Raw genomic sequence first — 19,163 nt, forward strand, 5'->3', positions numbered from 1 at the left:
TTGCATCATTTTTAGGCAGCTTCTTTTCCTCAGGAAAAAAATGTCTATGTGTACAGAGTATTACTGTGACGTGGCTTATAAATTCCACAGTTGTTTGCCCAGTTGATTGATAATTTATTGGCACATTATTCTACATCACCCCCTTTCACTGCATTTCCAAGAGGATTTAGCAACAGACAAATGTTTGGCTATATTGCCGAGAACATAAATAGTTGATCAATTGCACATTCTTCTGCTCTTGCCATAGTGAAGCAATGATGTCATTGTTGACAAGCCCCACACTCATTTTTCATGCTCTTCTATTGGAAAAGTAAGTAAAGTCTAAGTAAAGTCTCTCCTTTCCATTACAACCTCTTCATCTCCGAAAGGTATGAATCACGACTGGTCTGTGTAATCCATAAATACACAAAAGCAAACAAAGCAAAGGGAAAGGAAATTTCAAATACTCCCATATGGACTAGCTGACACACACAAAACTAGATGGTGGCATTTTAAAAGCTATGTGCCTCTTGTTGTGTTGCGACATAAACCTCACTTCCAATCCAAGCGAGTTCTAGGAAAAAGAAATTATGCCACAAACAAATCAGGTTGTTTGTTTCCAGCCCTGACAAACTCAGCAGACAAGTACATTTCACTGAGAATTTACATAAGCACCAGTCTGTGCCCCAAAGGGACGTACAGCAGGAGAAACACTACACAGGCCTTTTACAACCTTTGCAGTTCTGTCTGTGGCTGAGTTTCTTTTCTTATGAATTTCAAAAAATCCCACACATTCAAACTGAGTAATATGTGTGTGTGTGTGTGTGTGTTAAAACTCAAGGAATAAAATGTGTCAACTCAAACACTTCTGCAGCTTTTAAATGAAAAATCAGGTGTTCATTTTCACTAACAAAAGGAGAGTTTGCATGATTTAATGACTGTATAATGCATATGTTACTAACATACAGGCTCCAGGCATTTGCTTTTATGTTCTGGTTTACAAAACAATGAGTCGCCCCTCTATATTAAACCTACAGACTGCCCAAGCCTGGTTTAGGTTAACACATGGAGACATATCTATGTGCAGAGGAAGTGTATACCTCTGAACGACCCACCACTGTGCTCACATGCATAGCTCACAGCAGTTTCTGTGGATTGTCAGGTCTGCTTCTGGCCCTGTGGGATGGGGGCAGAGCAGATACTGTGACAGGAAGTTACTAACATGGTCCAGATGTAAGGACAAGAGACCACCTTCGCAACAGCTGCAAAACATGGATAGGCAGTGACTGCAGACATGCACAGGATCCCCATGTTCAAGGGAGCTCAATCTAAAAACATTAGTTCATGTCATTTATAAGACAAATATGTACAGAATCAGATTTCAATCAGTCCCCGTTTTCACTGAACTGCTCCTCAGTCACTACTGAGGTACAATGCTAATTAACGTTTTGTTCAAAAACTCCATTTTAAGGGATATAAAATATATTCCATAGTTCAAATGAGATATTGTACATATTCAAATAAATAGACCTGTGCCTGTGACATCAGCCTTAGGTTTCTGAAGAGCTGTGCATGTAACCCTCTAGTGTTGAAAACGATGCAGTGCAACAAAGTCACAAAGCAAAATCCAGCAGTGAGCCACTTTTTTGAAAACAGTGCTTTTTTTTTTTATTAAGTAGTCTACTCTAAAATCAAAAGTCATTATTCGAGAAGTATTTGTATGGATGCAATTTTATCAAAACAATGAGATATAAAAACGTAAAGATTTCAGATCAAAGATGAAATTATTGAGTTATAAACAAAGTCATGTAACTTTCTAGGACAGCAAAATCTGTATGACGTCCGTGCTGCGAATGCTGGGGAGAAAAAGAATGACTAACAAAATAGAAGGCTGACAGAACTTATATATCATAACAACATAAAGGCACCAATGACTAAATTTAATTGCTTAACAGGATCCCTGGATCCAGAGGGGCAGGTCTAAGGGTCTATTTCTTTGGGTTGTTTGGTATTCCATTAATAGAGTTTCCCCTGTTTGCACTGCAGCCCCCAAGAGGGCCCTCTGCATCCACCTCTGAGCAAAGTAAGGGATTTTAATGTCTCCCCTGTCTGCAGTTTTTACAGTCCATTAAAGAGAGTCTCTAATCCTCATCTTCCTCTTCATCAATTAAGACCATCTTCCGTCTACGCTTCACAGGAGCAGAGATGTCCTCCGTGTCTGAATCTGCATCACCATTGGTGTCCATATGCAATGCAGTGGTGGAGTCGTCCTCTGTAAAGACAGTAATGTGTGAGCCAAAATGCTGCTGTTCAGTCACGCTTCAAAATCACCACTGTCAGAGCTGTTGTTAAGCTTAGCATGAAATAAGAAGGGAAAACTAAACCTACTTTTAACCTTCTGTTGTACCAGATTTCTGGCTGCATGCCTAGTTATTAAACTAACACATTAAAACACTAATTTGGTTACAGTAAAATACCATTCTCCTCATGGTCATCATCGTCCAGCACACTTCTTCTGCTTCTTTTAGTTGAGGTCTTCTCTTGGGACCTGATGTGAACAGGAGTGGAGGCAGAGTTAAATTAAGAATTAGTTTAAAAATAGAACTTTCTCAGCTGTGGTTTGGCTTAACAGATCAACAAAAACATAGGGCGATGCCTCACCTCTCAGTTGTTCTGTCTGTATCCTCATTAGGGGTGAAATTTGACACGGGCACTAAAAACAACAAAAAAGTAAATATAAAGTCATCTGACTCATCTTTGATTAGCAGCAGATTTCAACTGGTGTAAAATGCTGCATCCTTAATGTTTTACACCTAAAAAGTGAACAGTGGCAGTTTTGCTGATGCTTCCCATCTTGCAGTTTTAAACTGACCAGAGGTATGTTATTAGTACATCTGATTTTCACTTTCCGTTTTTAACCTTGTGGGAATATGAGTTATGTCGAGTGAGATGCACAACAAAGGTAAAATATTCTTTACAATGAATGTTATATTCTCAGGAAACTGAAGCATAAAGAATTTTTACATTTAAAAATATTCAATACCGTGTTCTTGGCTGCTAGATTAGCCAAAGCATACTATTAAAGAGGCAAGCACCATGTAACTCAACGCGTACCAACGTGAAAAAGCTGTAATTAACTTCTGTCAGCTGAGAGACACATACCGGTATGCTTCGAGGTGTGGTGTTTCCTCTTGCGTGTGAGCAGCAGAGCTCTCAGAGCCTGAGCTCTCTGTTCACCTGAGATTTCCTCCTCTTCCTGGGATTCTCCAGTTGGACTCTTGGAGCCGTCTTGTTCCTCGCCTCCTTTAGGTTCTTCCTCTGTTGGACTAAGAGCTGCAGCTTCCTCTGTTGGACTAAGAGCTGCAGCTGCACTCCGGAGCTGGGATGTAGTGATCTTCGCTGGGATCCTCCAAAATCTCTCCTGGTAACGGAACAGTGAAAAATCAAATTAATATAAAGTATCAGCTGTAATAGCATTCTACCATCAGGTGTTTTTATAAAAATACATTAATAAGAATTAATTTTGCAATCAAAATTGCACCTCCAAAACAGTCTCAAATGAAAGCACAAAGACCATATCACGGGACTCTAATCAGAAAACAAAACAAAAACATACCTGTTCATTTGCAGGTGGTCTTATTCCCAGTTTGCGCAACAGCTTGCGGAAGCTCTTGTTCTCCATGGCGTCTTCATCTGCCTCTGACAGAGGAACAAGTGGCACAGGCTGGGACAAACCTGGTGAAAGAACCACAAGTATTTTATTAACAGACCAAACAGCACTGATCACATAACATGCTAATGTTTGGATACTTTTGACAGTTGCTCTTACCATCTTCTTCACGGTCCTCTGCTGTTCTGTTCAGGCACTTCTGAAGCCACAACAGGGGTCCAGACATGCCTGTTATAAAAAAAACACAACAGCATGAAACCAATCTTATGAGTACATCTTGGAAGAATATTTTATTCTTGTAATCTTAAAGATACAAGGAATTAACACACATACCACAAGCATCTTTACACATACAACACATTTATTGTACATTTCTTTGTTCTTATTTAACAATAAGACTCGGATATTATTTAAATATTTCACATTTCACCATCTTCCATCTCCACCCAACTAAAGAAAGCACAGAGCACAAAGTGCCTTTTGGCCTTTGTCTCACCTTCCTGTTGTACAGCATACACCATGGAGACTACATCCTCTCTCCTCTCTGCTGGGAAGTGCAGGCTTTGGCTCCTCCTTCCTCCATTTTGTGATAGTCCTCTTTCTTGCTCTTCTTCTTCCTCACTCTCTTCAGACCCATCATCATCTTCATCGTCTCTGTCCACAGGATCATCAGGGAAATCTTGTGTTAGTCCTTCCAGGAACTCTTCTTCAGTCTGTGGCAGAAAGAGTGACCTTTATTGTCGAAGCACCATTTCTTGAAATATAATTTATTACGTTGTACTATGCCCAACATGTGTATATTACATGGTTTTTTTGATATATACTTATTTTTGTATTAAATGCACGATTGATCTTTTAGAATAACAACATGGATCAGATACGTCTAAATGAACTTTACCATTCCTTTTCCAGAGCTCTTCCCTTGAGCACTGCGACTCCTCTTCTTATAAAGTTCTCGTCTCTCGGACACCAAGCCCATACTGAGCAGCTTGTCCACCACACGTGCACGGGAGCGCTTGGCTGTGAGCTTTTTCAGGATATTACCCAGCACATCTGTGAAAATACAGTTATGATCACTAACAAAGTGTTCTTGAGACTACAGCTGTACAAGGCCTGGAACTGAGAACAGACGTAGATTGAAAGGCTACTTAATTTTCCTGTAATGCACTGCACAACGATAAAATTTGCACAGTTTCCCATGGGATAAATTAAGTTTCTTTCTATCTATCTATCTATCGATCGATCGATCGTCCGGTACCGTCAGAGTCTTTGTACTCCTCATAGAGCATCTCCAGCTCCCCCTCCTGCTCCTCAGTCCAAAGAACAATCTGGGTACCTTTCCTGTAAAAGAAAAACAAAATAAAAGCGCCCTTTAACAAGTGGGTTTGCAGTGTATAGAGCCATTCTGCAATATATTCCTCAGTATATTAACATTAATATAATCACTCATCCTGTCTGGAAAACATACTTCTGTTTCTTCAGTTCCTTAGCATTGTCCACCAGACCCATATGCACCAGCTGCGTCACTACCTGGCGTCGAGTGCGAGTGTTGTTGCTGAGTAGTGGCAACAGAGCCTCCACTATGTCTGGTTCTAAACACAAAAACCAACAGTCAATGAACGCATCTAGACCTGAGTCAATAGTGTGGAACTGCAACAAACAAAAACAAAGCAGACCTTCAGAATGACGGTGCTCCTCGTACAGCTTGCGCAGCTCTTCTTCCTCCTCTTCAGTCCATGTTGGTTTCTTTCCCCCTCTGACAACGAGATGCAATATTTCAACTTGCAGAAGCCAAGGCTCATTTGCAATTAATGTAAATGCCATTTGTTTTATAATGACAATCTTCAACCTGTAACTGTCATGTTAACATGACGCGTGATGGTAAACAAAAACTAGAGAGAGAAAAAAACAAAAAAGAGAGCACCAACCCGTCTTTGCTGTAGCCTTCAGTCATCTCACGTACAGACCCTACGTTTTTCCAGAACAGCAGTTCAACATATGCCTTGCTGTTTTCTGCTGCCAGTGAAAAGAAACGGTTCAGCACATACTTGGCAAAGGTCACCAGTTCCTGTGAAGGGTAGAATCAACATAAGCTCTTGTGTTCAATCTACAGCTGACCTTATATCACCAATAGCTGGCTATTAACACGGAGCAATGTTTTTTCTCATGTCATTGCTGTACCTTGTAAGCGGCTGCGGCGGGGTCACTCAGGATCTTGTTGAAAAGGTTGAACATTGATAGCTGGAAAAGCAGGGCATCCATTTTGAGGTCGACAGCTAAGCGGTGCAGCATTCGAGCGATGCAGTGATTTGTGTGAGGTGTGTTTTTCGAATACGATTTTAATAAGAGGAGGTATGGACGCACAATACCGGGGTTGGCAAACCTGTGAGGGGTTAAGAGGAGGGTAAGGTGCCCCATCAAGAAGGTCACAAAAGTACTATTTGGCAGTGATTAACTCCTTTCCTCACCTCTTGATGAAGTCTAGAAAGTTGAACTCTTTTTCAGAAATCTGGACGGACTCAAACTCTTCCTCTTCTAACTCAGCTGCAAAATCCTCCTCCTCTACCACAGGCTCAGGAGCAGATGACCCTAAAATTAAAATGCAAGGTTTGAATGCTGCACAGATGCTGTGATACAAAGGGTCACGTAAATATGCATTTTTAAAACTTACTTGGCAGGTTGGCATGCAGGATCTGCTTAAGGAGTTCCAGTTCCTCTTCAGGTTCCACATCAGCTGAACCAAACACATCTCCCTCTGGCCACACCTCCCTGAGTACGACAAGAAGATGGTCAATCCTTTAATACCTAAACTTGTGTGATTAGGCACAGGGGTTAATGGCGTGTCGAGTATGGCTGACCTGGCAGCACGCAGCAGCGCCAGTGCTTCTGGTCCCAGTCGGACCAGCAGGGCATCCTGAACCCGCACCATGGCCTCAGTCCGCTGCTCCTCAAGTGGAGTTTCAGAAGTGGCATCAAAAGGCACAATGCTTTCAGTTAAAGACTCTGACAACTGCACACAGAAGACAGAGAGGTGGGTTTTAGTTTTTGTAAATTAGGGAGCATCCTTAGAGAGTATCCTTACTGTGCAACTTTAGAGAGGCTCTTTGAAAAGTGAAGACTCTGCCTTCTGACAATAAACGCTCTCTGCTCCCCCCTTGAGGTCTCACACTGACCTGAAACCCTGTCGCCTTTAGTTCTTCCTCTACTACCTTCCAGATCTCCGTCAGGGCTTCTGGGCTTGTTTCTGCGGCTGACGGCTTTTTTCCACCTCGAGACTTTTTCCGCCTCACCTTCTTCTTCTGTGGAGGTAACGGAGCTAGACATTAATATTTTAAGCAGGTATTTATTAGCAAGAATTCACACAATATACATTTAACTCAATAACTTACCTGAACCATTAAGCTTCTGCGACCCTTGCAGAAGCGTTCCAACATGCGCAAGAAGAGATGGGTTGACTCCACCAGGTCTTTGAGGTAAGAGTGGGGCTGTCTGGTTTCATCATACTTCCTCAGCAAGGTCAGGAAAATCTCTCTGTATTCCATCAGGTAAAATATGTTACCTATAAAGGAAAGGTAAATAGATGAGGCAACTGGCACTACAATTACATACAAACATTTTTTTATTTTTCAGGCTTAAAACAAGATTTTAAACTCAATATTGTCTTAGTAGCATATCCACATATTATCAAATTCACTTAATAAAGTACTCTGAGCTGTTGGCATCTTACTTTTAATAACATTGGAACTTTGAAGGATGCTGTCATCCTGTGAGCGGTCCATCTCGTTTATAGTCAGCAGCAGTTCCTGATAGGCCTTTAGTGCTAGGTGCATCCTAGAAAGGACAAGTGATATCAGTCTGGGACCAACGCACCGATGTGACATTTGTCTATTAACCAGATTCCTAATGTCCTTCTTACCTGCGCGACCAGGACGTGGCCTCTTTGCGGTCCGTGAGCATCATCTCATAGTAGTCGGTGATCTTGCGCTCAATAAAATGGAAAGCCCGGATGGACATGGTCTCAGAAACCAAGTCAGCACGGAAACCGTTGCCACGGTTGAAGGCCATGAAAAAGCTGAGCGCCCAGAGGTAGTACGTCTCGTCATGTTGCTGAGTTTGCTCTCGAATTAGACTTTCCTGTAGAGGAGACATGGATATAGAAATTGATGAATACTGTAAAATGATTTTTATGTAAAGTAATTTAATAATAAAATAAGTATTTTAACTCTTTCAGTGCATCCCCCAGAGCGTCTTGTAAAGTTTGTTTAACTTTACCCTTCTTATTCTTAATATATATATATATATATATATATATATATATATATATATATATATATATATATATATATATATATATATATATATATATATATATATATATATATATATATATATATATATATGAGAGAGAGAGAAAGAGAGAGAGAGAAAGAGAGAGAGACTGTGCCAAAGCAGTGACAGAAATTCTCCTTCGACAAAGCTCATTATAAAACACATATATTTAAAAACACATTTTATTGCCTCTGTCAGTCTATGATACAAAAAATAAGTCATTAATGTTACAGCGGCTGACCTTGACAAGGTACATGAGGCGATTGTAGCAGTTCTCCAGGAAGTCCACACAAAACTCTCGCAGGAAGAGTCGAACATTTAAGGCTGAACGGCGTTTGTCCTTACATTCCTGAGCCTGTCGATTCCTCTTAGGAACACGTCTCACTGCTTTGCCTATGTCATGAGTATAATTTTTGAACTAAAAAAAAGACAAAAATTCCCCAGAGATATTGTCAATTATTCCATTCTTTTGCAAGGATCACCACACCTAAAACAAGGCTGCTTTGCATCACAGATGAGCTGCAGGAGTTTACTACTCACATTATGAACATTTCTGTGATAGATCACATCTTTGTCCCCAATCGACTTAAGGCCTTGAACAACATAAGACCCGCCGAAGCGAGAGTGTCTGAAAGAAATACATCACACACACACACACACACACACACACACACACAGTCCAGTTCGTCAAACTAGCCATATACAGGTTAAGGAGTCACTATATATCTAACACAAACTAAAGTCATCTGTAAATAACATGCAGGGGTTTTTACGTGACATTTTTTAGGCAAAGATTCATTCATCTCTTGACTGACTCTTGTGACTGAACAAGTCACTCATGTAATTCAGATTGAGGTGTTCAGAGGTTGAAATTACAACCCTTTTATGACTGAAATAAGATCTGTCCTCCCTAGCAGGCAAATACTTGTTTGTGTTGTGAAGGCACAGTAAGGAAATGTATTTAGCAGTATGATTGCAAGGCCGTTTTACAAATGCTGGCTGTATATCAGCTTGATTGTACCTAGTTCCTCGTTGTAATGTGCGGGAACGTTTCTCTGCATGCTCCTTCTGCCTCAGCGCCTCCAGCTCCTGAGAATCCCTCTGCTTCTCTTCTGCTGAACGAGCGTGACCGGCGCTGACCAAAGTTTCTGGTGTCTGTAAAGAAAGGAGAACAGCTCAAAAACAGAACAGCTGGAGGTCCATACGTGTACCACCGAGGGATTCTTCAGTCTTACCTGGTCTCTGAACATGAGGGAGATTATTTCCAACACATGCATACTCCACTGCTGCTCACTCTGGGCCGACGCCAGAAACTTGACCAGGTCATCGAAACCGCTCATGTGAATGGCCCACAGCAGCCGATCATGGATGCTGGCATCATCGTCCACTTTCTACAGGAGGGACAGAGATTGGGGAAGAAGTACAGGTGAGATGAAGGGTAAGGGAAATAACTTGCCTTTCTGACAAGTCTAATAAAGACACATTGGCATTCATTTTAAAGCCAGACCTTCTCTTCACAGGGGTCTGCGGGTACATGAAGCACATTCCTGACCAGAAGCAGGATCCTCTCTATCAGCAGGTTATCCTCCTCCTGTCTCTGCTCCCAGTCCTGAAAAGACAAGACGGTGAGGAAGGACAGACAAAAGCACAAACGCACAGATGAAACATTTCACTGACATAAGGTAGGAAACAGGTGAGGTGAAAGTAATGTTTTGTTTTACCAGTGAAACACTCACCAGTTGTAGAAGGTTGTATAATATCTCACTTAAAATGCCAAACACTCTCTCACTGGCAAATGCCTTAAAATGGAAGTAGAGGACACAAAAAGTGCTCATTATTACACAATGCAGTACTATTTAAACTAGTTATAGTAATGGCAGAACTTGTCCACCAATATTCACTGTACTAATATTATTACATATGGTATTGTTATACTGAGAATATGGTACCTCTTTATAAGCTTGTAAATGGGATGTCACTTGCAAGAAGTGATGTCTGAACACCGGGTCATCAGGGACTTTACCAAAGCAAAGCATGGCAGGCTGAGTGAGGTTGACCATGAGCCTGAGAAAAAGCAAAGAGGAGCAACAGTTTTTCCTATTCACCAACTTCTACAGCTAAAATAACACATTTCTATATATAGACAAAATAATACCAGGTACCAGTATTACAATACTACAGTATAATATTGCCTTTTGTGTATCAATAATCTACTTTAAAAAACACATCAGGATATATAAACATTTTGATAGTTTGTCCTGCCCATGTTATATATATTTATAAGCATACATTTCAAGTTCGAGAGAAGTTTCATGTTAGGGTTTATACCTGATGCAGGCATCAAATAAGGCCTTGTCTTGTCCATGTTGAATGATAATAGGGAGAAGGTCATTCTGTACAATCTGACCTGCACCCAGCTGCTGGCGGACATCACGGGTGTCATCCTCATGGCGTAAATACCTGATTAAGTCTTTCACACTCTCTGCAACACAAAGACAGTTTGAGGAGGGTAAGAGCAAATGTTTTCCTGTTCTTAATGTGTAACCTATATATACTCCCCATCCCTCTAATGATGCAGGGGAAATCTTTTGTTCATTATAATAAAAAATATGTACACAAATATATAAAAGCCACTCACCTAAGCAATCAGCTTCCTTGTGATAGGTCTCTCCCTCCAGATAGCCAAGAGCACTGCACGTTGCCAAAAGCTCGCAATTCATTCTGAGTGAGTCCACACACCATCAGACAGCCTGCAGGTGAAGGTTCAGTCTGATCAGCCATACAGGACACAAGACCAATGCATCAAGTTGTGTTTACTACGTAGTTACTTCAGATTTTGTGTGCTATTCTTGAAGGACCAGATCAACTCTAACTAATATTTGTTAATGGGCGTGAACCTGCACATGATGTGTAAACTTAGAAGCAGATAAACATGTTGACCTGGCGTTCACTTGAAGATCCCAAACTTGGGTTAGCGTTATAGCTCAAGTCAGTTATCCAACATGCCATACAAACATTTTTTAGCAATATCAAATTTAAAATGATTTACTGTTATTATAAGGTTATAAAATATATATATTATAAAACTATCCCTGGGTTTATATTAGCTACTGTATCTAACGTTAATCAAAACACATAGGAGGTCCACATATCGCTAATGTTATGTAGCCGGGGCAGTTAGCTTCAGTTTACTAACAACATCTGAAACGAGTCTTGGTTCAGAGGAAGAAAGACAACACGGACTATCTCACCGAATCGCTCAAATGAAGCTACTCTGCAGGTGTCGTGTTCAGCAGCCTGTGGCGTATAAAGTTAGGAGCCTTTCCAGTAAAGTCGGTTTTAACCTGCTTGTCTGTCGGACAAGTCTCGCGCCAAGCCAGCGAGAAGAAGCGGATGTAGAATGTCGTCACACTGACAAACTCCATGCCCTGAGTAGAGCATTTCAGGCAGCGCCCTCCAAGGTTTACCTACCCGACAAAAAACAAACTAACCAAAATCAATTAAATGGCAGTGTCAGGTTGAGGCAAATTACGTAAGTTTGGGTTTGGGATGATTAACGTTTGGCTGTGCCAGACTTTGAGAATTTAGCGAAATATACTTGCAGTGGTTGAGCCAGGTGTCGCCTGGAAGGTTGAACTTAGGGCAGCTGAAGGAAGAGAGCGTCATATTGCTGCAACATAAAAATATTCCTGTGTCTTTGGTGCTGTTTATTAACCTCCTTGGCATATGTCAGTTGAGCTTCGTACTTTTTTTCTAATTTTTTCTATTGACTTTTCTTTTATCACTGTAGAGTGTTCACCAAGTTCCATCATTCACATTGTGAGAAGAAACATCAAAGAAACACTCTTAGTTTCTAAAACCTGTTGCTTTACAAGTACAAGTTGCTCTTGGACAAATGGTGCAGGTTATAGACTAGAGACCTTGGCATGAATGCAACAAAACACTGCTTATACAAAAGAGGAAATTAGTAAAAATATCTTTTGGTACATTCATAAGAAGTTTTGTGGACAGACAACACAGATTTGCTCCAATTAAGTTTATTTGCACTTACATATTCATTCATCAATCGTGCCAGATACACACAGCATTGCAAAGCACATTCAGCGAAAGTCTTTTCAGTTCGTGACTGTCATATTTTCAGTGTCAACATTTCCTGTGTCTAACGTGTTTATCATGTCTTTGGTGAGTTGTTGGTTTGCACAATAAGAGGATAGCAAAGCTTCTAAAACAAATGCAAAAAAGTTAACTTATTCTCAGTCGGTCTTCTAAGGTGTGTTGACCAAAGGGCAGTGTCTGAAGTTTTTTTAGTACATCCTATCTACGACACAAACTACTACATGTCTGCATTTAAACTTCCTATTTTAGTATGTAGTTTAATGCTCAGCTACTAACATGTGGTCGTCTAAGAATTCCACGGGATTGCACTGTAAATCAAGGCCTCAGGTGGTATGTTAATAAAGTGGTTTTGCTTAGCCCTACAGATGACACAAGTGTTTAGCAAAAATCGGGAAGCTGAAATAGCACCAAAGTGACACTGTCTAAAGCAGGGGTTTTCAAAGTCTGAGACTGTGGGCCTCTGGATAAGACCAAGCTTGGAAAAAGGAGCCCCTTCACACCTCTGTTAGTTTGCTTGCTTAGTTTTGCTCAATTCATGGATTCCTATGGGATCATAATTATGTTAGTTAGTCCTATAGACCCTCAACAATTGAGCCAAGATAGCCTAATATTACGGTCTGACATAACTTTAGTCACTAAATTAATTTTAAAAAGTCTGTCCTGAGGCCTTTATTGGTTTCTGACTATGGAAAAGTGGGAAAAACAGTAAAAATCCCCAAAACTACTATCTCTGATCCATCTCTTTAACCAAATCACACACATTTAGTCTATTCTATGTAGGTCTAATCTCTTTTTGATAGTTAATGTAATAACCATTCACTTCAATTCACTGAGCCTCCCCTGAAACAGTTTGGAGCCCCCCTCGGGAGGCCCGGCCCCCAATTTGAAAACCTCTGGTCTAAAGGGATTCATTCAGCATTGCACCTACTGCGAGACTCTGCTAGACAATGAAACACATAACTAGTGGGAATGAGGACTATATAGATCAGAGTTTTTCTTCCTTTTTTATGTGTTTTTTTTTTCTCATGGCTGTGGTCTTCACATTTTTTAATCAGTTTTTATTTACTCCTCGTCCTTGTCGTCCTTGTCGTCCTTGTCGTCCTTGTCGCTTCTATCAGTGCGGTTTGAGTCTCTCTCCTTCTCCCTCCTGGATTCCTTCACCACCTGATGGAAAAGAAACAGGTTTGTTGAAATTCCCATTCATATGGTGTAAGTAAATACATTCCTAAAAATGTCCTTAATGCAAATTAGCTAGTGAGTTATGTAACATTTGTCATGTAACATTTGTATAGATCAATGTACCTCTCCATCTCTAGTCTCAACTGTCTTTATCACCACAGTCCTCTTAGTGCCTGGAGCTTGTTCATAGTCTGTGAAAAGTCAGATTAAGGCGCTGCTGAGATTTTTCAGATACATTTGCATTCACAATATAGAGATTTGTAAGATTCACTTTACAGGTTGAATAATCAAGAGTTGTTATTAATCAGCAATAAGCTGGATAGGAAAGTGGAAGGGGCTATTTTGGTTACTGCTGGTTCTGGAAGTAAACGAATCTGATGGATTTTTCACATAGATCGTGTAACTTGACTCCCATTTGGAGCATTTCAGGGCTTGGATCGATTGATCCGCATTTCTATGTTTTTCTATGAAAATTTTGTAATGTGAATACAGAATGGGGAAATCCACTTCCCGAACCAATGACTCCTCCTATTTAACAACTCTATAATTGAAAGGTAAAAGTGATCCCAGAGATTTGGTATATTTGCTTACCTCGCTCACTGAAGTGATTGCTCATGCCAAAATTGAGGATGGGAACGGTAATCCTAAACAGGGAAAGTAAAATTTGGGTGTTATAAACAAATCCTGCATATCAATTACTCAGGTTGAAGACTAGACCATATAAGAAACACAACAGTAACATTTAGTAAGATGAAAACTTAAATATCCAGAAAGTCAGTTATAACACAAGAAAATTCACAATAGGTTTACTATTAGCAATTTATATGCATCTGTCTTGCATTTGTTTTTAATTTGTGAGAAAACTAGATTATCTTGAGGACACTAACATCAATTGCACACAGAAAGGGTTTAGGATTGAGTTTAGGACATTTTAGCAGTGAGGTGACAAACATTCAACAGGCTGCCCATCTTGACATGACGTGAGCTTTTGACATCTTATCGAGAGAAATCAACAGTAAAAAAACAAAACAAATCATATTAAAACAGCAATGATTTGGACCTGAGACCCAGTATTTTCTCCCTCACCTGCTCTCCTCCCCCTCCAGCAGCTTACGGTAAGTAGCAATCTCAATGTCCAGAGCCATTTTGACATTGAGCAGGTCCTGGTACTCGCGAAGGTGGCGAGCCATCTCATCCTTCAGGTGGCGGATCTCATCCTCCAGTCTGCCTATGTTGTCCTGGTAGTTGCCAATCTCAATGCCAAACTGGTCTTCCATTTCACGCATCTGCCTCAGCAGAGCTTCATTCTGAAAAACACAGTAGCATATACAGTTAATAAGAGGGTGTGCTGTGTACAATGATAGACTATAGACAAATATAGTCAAAGGACAGGTGGTGTTTGGCCTCACCGTATTCTTCAGTGCATCAACTTCACAGTTGAGAGACTGAATCTGCCTCCTGGACTCATTGGCCTCCTGCTTGGCCTGCCTCAGAGAATCAGTGTTGCGCTTTGCAGACTCAGTCAAATCGGCAAACTGCAGGAATAAAAGGGGAAGCACAGAAGAATGAATACTGTATGTGTTTGTACGTTCATGTGTGGCTGTCATTGTTTCGGTCTGCCTACCTTGGACTTGTACCAGTCCTCAGATTCCTGCATGTTCTTTAGGGCGATGGTCTCATACTGGGCCCTGATCTCCTTCAGAGCACCAGTTAGGTCGGGCCTGGAGCTGTCCACCTCCATCTTCAACTGCTGGGTCTGGACACTCACTTGTACATCCTGGATTTCCTGATAATACCAATATTTAGAAAAATAGTCAAAAATGGTCTAAAATATTGTCAGAAACACAAAACTATATATATCAAAAGCTTGCCAACAATTTATACACAAAGAGTAACATTTATTTCGGAGACCTGTGCATCTCACCAACAGTATCTTCCGAGGTTCAGTTTCAGGACCCCTACTCTTTTTTTACACAAAGATCTCTTGTTGTAATCACTTAACATCGAAATTCATCCTTCTTCTATGTAGATGACACCTTCAAATAATCTTTTATTTTCCTCAGCAACTGCTTGCCTTGCAGACATAGCCACCTGTGCTCCCAGTACAGATCTTCACATCAGATATTGACAACTTCAAATGCAGACTAATGTCCCATATGCTCAAAACAAATCTGAACTGACACCTTTTTAGTGTTTGCTCTCTACATGTTGCTCAACTGTCAAAGGCTGTCGAAGTGCTAGTGGTGTCCATCCACTCATTTAATATAAAAAACTAAATTAACTAGTTACATATAAAATAATTTAAATCAATAATAAAAATAAAATACAATAATGTGTTTATTTAAATCACATTTAATTTTTTATAAAAATAAAATAAAATAATGTGTTTATTTAAATCAGCTGTAGATAATCAATTGAAGTTTGTTAGTTCAGCACATCTCTTGCACTGTTGGTCAACTAAACACTGGGATGATCTCATTGCAGGAAAATCAATCAGTTAATTACTAGTTTACCACAATCATTTGGGAAAAATGTGCATGCCAAAGTTGAGTATTACCATTACAGGTCCCTGCACAACATTGTGATAGGTGACTACAGAAAGAAAGGACTTTTCCATATATACGAGCACAGCAGAAAAGTGCAGAGGAGGTAGCGTCACTTACCTCATCATGGAGCTTCTTAAGGAATTCAATCTCATCCATCAGAGATTCAATCTTCCTCTCCAGCTCCAGACGGGACAATGTGGCATCGTCCACATCCTAGTTTTTATATGAAACAGAGTTTATGTTGCTACCTTAAACACCTCTGCATCATAAACTTACTTTTTAAAGATAATATTTCATGCGCTGAAATCATTATGAGAGTATGTTAGATAACGACTCATTTTGAGGCCGTAAAAATGTCATTACAAGTTTCCTTTAGTGCAAAGAAATATTTTCAAGTTATAACGTAAAGGATAGACTTTGTATATAAAAAGTATAAACTCCAGGATATAATTTACAAGGATTTCTTTTGAAGGAGGGAAAGCCAATAACAGTCAACAACAGAATACATTTGATTTGTAATTGTTCACTCGTATAAATCATTTGCAGCCTTGGGGGGAAATATTTTAATAGAAAAGTCTCTATCCTGTCTAGTACTCTAGATCAATGACATTTTAGAAATCTGCCCAGTCATATTACTTAGACACTATTGTGGATGTGTGTGGGGACGGAACAAAGCTTTCCATTTTGACCTATTATCTGAGGACACTGTTATCAATATGGTAATCACGGTCCAGTGAGCTGAGTGTTTACCTTGCGGAAGGCAACCAGATTATTCTCAGCGTCTGCCCGCTTCTGGGCTTCTTCCTCCAACCTTGAGGACAAAAAGTGAGATAAAATATTTCAAACAGTGTTCAGATTTCCTTCAAGCTCTATGTGTGTGTGCTTTTCTTTTGTTTCTTTTTTTTTTTTTTACAAAAAGAGGAGTGAGAAGAACCTGATGCATTTACCCAAGAACAGCTTTTCTGTCTAAGTTTGCAGCAGGGCATCAGCTGGCAAAAAGCTTTCTGGATCAATTTGTCATTTCACTGTCCTGTAAAAAGGGTTCAGGAGTGCACCCAGTGGGATCTGAAGCTCCTTTTAACTAATGTGTTTTCTCTGTAGTTCAATAAGGTCATCTGCACACACTCAATAAGCTCAATAAGGTTATGTACACACTCTTCCCATCAATTTAAAGATTTTAAATGAGGCATTTTAATATTGGCTAGTATATAGTGAAGGGACAAAAATGGTGGAGTACAGATGATAAGAGTGACGTTTATGGGGTAGCGATATATAATCTGAAGCATGTGGGATTTGCTTTGGCAAACACAGACATTTGTGGCCTGTCTTCAGCCAGAATATCACTTGGTGCTTCTGCAAAAATGGAAATGGTCTAGCAAACTCAGTCACAATTCATGAGTCATCACAAATTATACCAATACATTGTCTGTGCGGTTGATGTCTGGATCTGCAGTTGAATTCAGCTCCATGTGTCTAGTCAGACAGAAGTCATATCCGGACACAAAGTAGATTAGTGGGGAAAGCATCACACAGTGGGCCCTGCTTCCTCATCTTTAATTCATGTTGTGTTACAGGGGTCCTTTTGTCCTAATGGGGTCTCTGGCACCATCCCATCAGCACAGAGGGACACTGAAAACACACCTAATGGAGTCATTGAGTCACATTGATTTTTCCTGACGCTATTCTCGCCACGCCTGATATCCTACCTCTCTTCCTCTGCTCCCATTTCCTCTCCCGCTCTCCCCTCCCGCCGGCCCCACCCTGTGTCTGGCCCATCCATCCTCCTCCTCTCTCCTCACATCTCAATGTGTTCATAGGTAATTATGCATGTTTCTAAAAGTTATTAAGTGAGCGTTATTTAAGGGAATGATTCATCACCAAACACTTCCATGTCTAGTTTGGCATCTAGTACTGATGTGTCATAGTTTCATCAGGCTGGTGATGCTCTTCTCATTTTGTGTTGAATCCTGCCAGTACACAAGGCATTCAATAAACATATACACTCATACATAGAAACAGTCTCATGCGCAAGATGCAGTGCAGTGTCCTGTATATGCTGCCGCTCTGTTCAGTCTGCTGATGTGCCACGCCCTACTCCACCATCATTACTGGACTCAAGTGGTAAACGCCCAGGGACTCTCTACCTTATCTGTACACAAAGTGGACCACGTGCAGTATATTACAACAGTGTCATTGAATGATGTGGTAGCGGGATTGGCAGTAAGCGCAGTAGCCCACACCCATGGCTCAATGTATATGACTGACAAACTCAAAACAGTGAAATATTGGCATGAAGAGGAGAGAAAACTGTTGACTATCTATTGATCTTAATTAATACTTTTCTTTATTATCTTGTTGGTACCAACCTCTGCTTGAGCAGGACCAGGTCCTCAGCCAGGTTGTCCCTCTCCAGTTGGTACTGGTCCCTCTCCTTTCCGATGGCATCCATTTGGCGCCGCAGCTCCCTCAGCTCCTCCTGGAAGAGGTCAGTGGCGCGGTTGGGCTGACCATGCTGCTGCTGGCCCTTGTACTGGTTGAGCTCCTGCTGCAATGCACCATTCTGCTGCTCCAGGTAGCGCACCTTCTCGATGAAGCTGGCAAAGCGGTCGTTGAGATCCTGCAGCTCAGCCTTCTCGTTGCTGCGGGTGGTTAGGAACTCCTGGTTGATGGCTTCAGCTAGGGTGAAGTCCACCTTGTCATAGGAGAGGCGAGGAGCCTGGGCGCTGGGGCGGGAACGCTGTTGGTGGTAGGTGGTGGAGCGGGACATCACCGCTGGTGACGCTGATCGCATATACCGCACCCCAGAAACGGGCATACGGGAGGACACAGGGGAGTAAGAAGACATGGAGATGGGGTGAGGGCTTCCAAAGGTGCGCCTGTAGGAAGTGGAGGTATGCATTGAAGAGTGGCTCATGGTTGGTTTTATTCTGTTCTCTGTCGCTGTGGAAATATAGAGAGCTGGAGGCTTGGAGATGCTCGTGAGGCAACAGGACATCAGACTGAGGAGTGCTGGGGGTTTTATACACACAAGCTGGCTATCCCATCATCCTCTCGCCTCCCCCTAGCTCGTTTCTCCTCACCCCACCCACATGAACCCTTCCTTTCTCAATCACTCATCAGCATACAAGCTTTGGCCACTCCCTACCCTTCAGACACAGACCCTGCCTCTCTCTGTGCTTTCACCGGCTCTCTCTCCAACTCTCTGTCTCGACTGTTCCACCCTTTTAACCAGAGCACTTGGCAGGAAGCCAAACTGGCCTCCTCATTACTGCTCTGATTTCTAAGATGTCTCCTCACGCCCACCCCTCCTTATCTTGATTAATACCCTCATTGTCACTTTGCAC

At 41.2% G+C, this 19,163-nt stretch overlaps 2 protein-coding genes across 3 annotated transcripts; both read right to left on the minus strand.

Moving 5' to 3' along the window:
• Positions 1–1,692: 1,692 nt before the first annotated feature.
• timeless (timeless circadian clock) lies at positions 1,693–11,374 on the minus strand. 2 transcript variants are annotated; one of them, XM_038697486.1, is made up of 30 exons: positions 11,230–11,374; positions 10,617–10,728; positions 10,307–10,460; positions 9,928–10,042; positions 9,715–9,777; positions 9,486–9,587; positions 9,214–9,369; positions 9,000–9,133; positions 8,519–8,606; positions 8,220–8,396; positions 7,566–7,783; positions 7,377–7,480; positions 7,039–7,208; positions 6,823–6,948; positions 6,508–6,659; positions 6,321–6,418; positions 6,118–6,238; positions 5,831–6,032; positions 5,578–5,717; positions 5,326–5,405; positions 5,118–5,241; positions 4,908–4,990; positions 4,548–4,702; positions 4,146–4,362; positions 3,809–3,877; positions 3,596–3,714; positions 3,142–3,400; positions 2,641–2,692; positions 2,457–2,527; positions 1,693–2,251 (listed from the first exon to the last, which is right to left on the minus strand). In XM_038697486.1, exons 2-30 carry the CDS (start codon positions 10,696–10,698, stop codon positions 2,121–2,123), a joined length of 3,762 nt encoding a protein of 1,253 aa, XP_038553414.1. In that variant the 5' UTR covers positions 10,699–10,728; positions 11,230–11,374; the 3' UTR covers positions 1,693–2,120. The 2 variants fall into 2 exon arrangements, with proteins under 2 accessions (XP_038553414.1, XP_038553415.1); XM_038697487.1 differs by having other exon boundaries at positions 10,617–10,747; positions 11,230–11,363.
• Positions 11,375–11,999: 625 nt separating this feature from the next.
• prph (peripherin) lies at positions 12,000–18,815 on the minus strand. The gene is made up of 9 exons (XM_038697935.1): positions 18,186–18,815; positions 16,570–16,630; positions 15,937–16,032; positions 14,898–15,059; positions 14,683–14,808; positions 14,360–14,580; positions 13,865–13,917; positions 13,397–13,464; positions 12,000–13,258 (listed from the first exon to the last, which is right to left on the minus strand). The coding sequence occupies exons 1-9, from the start codon at positions 18,812–18,814 to the stop codon at positions 13,157–13,159; spliced, it is 1,518 nt and encodes a 505-aa protein (XP_038553863.1). The 5' UTR covers position 18,815; the 3' UTR covers positions 12,000–13,156.
• Positions 18,816–19,163: the final 348 nt, after the last annotated feature.

The sequence above is a fragment of the Micropterus salmoides genome, unplaced genomic scaffold (genome assembly GCF_014851395.1).
Source record: "Micropterus salmoides isolate LMB-PRFRI ecotype aquatic unplaced genomic scaffold, ASM1485139v1 Ms_hic_scaffold_4, whole genome shotgun sequence".
NCBI classification, from domain to species: domain Eukaryota; kingdom Metazoa; phylum Chordata; class Actinopteri; order Centrarchiformes; family Centrarchidae; genus Micropterus; species Micropterus salmoides.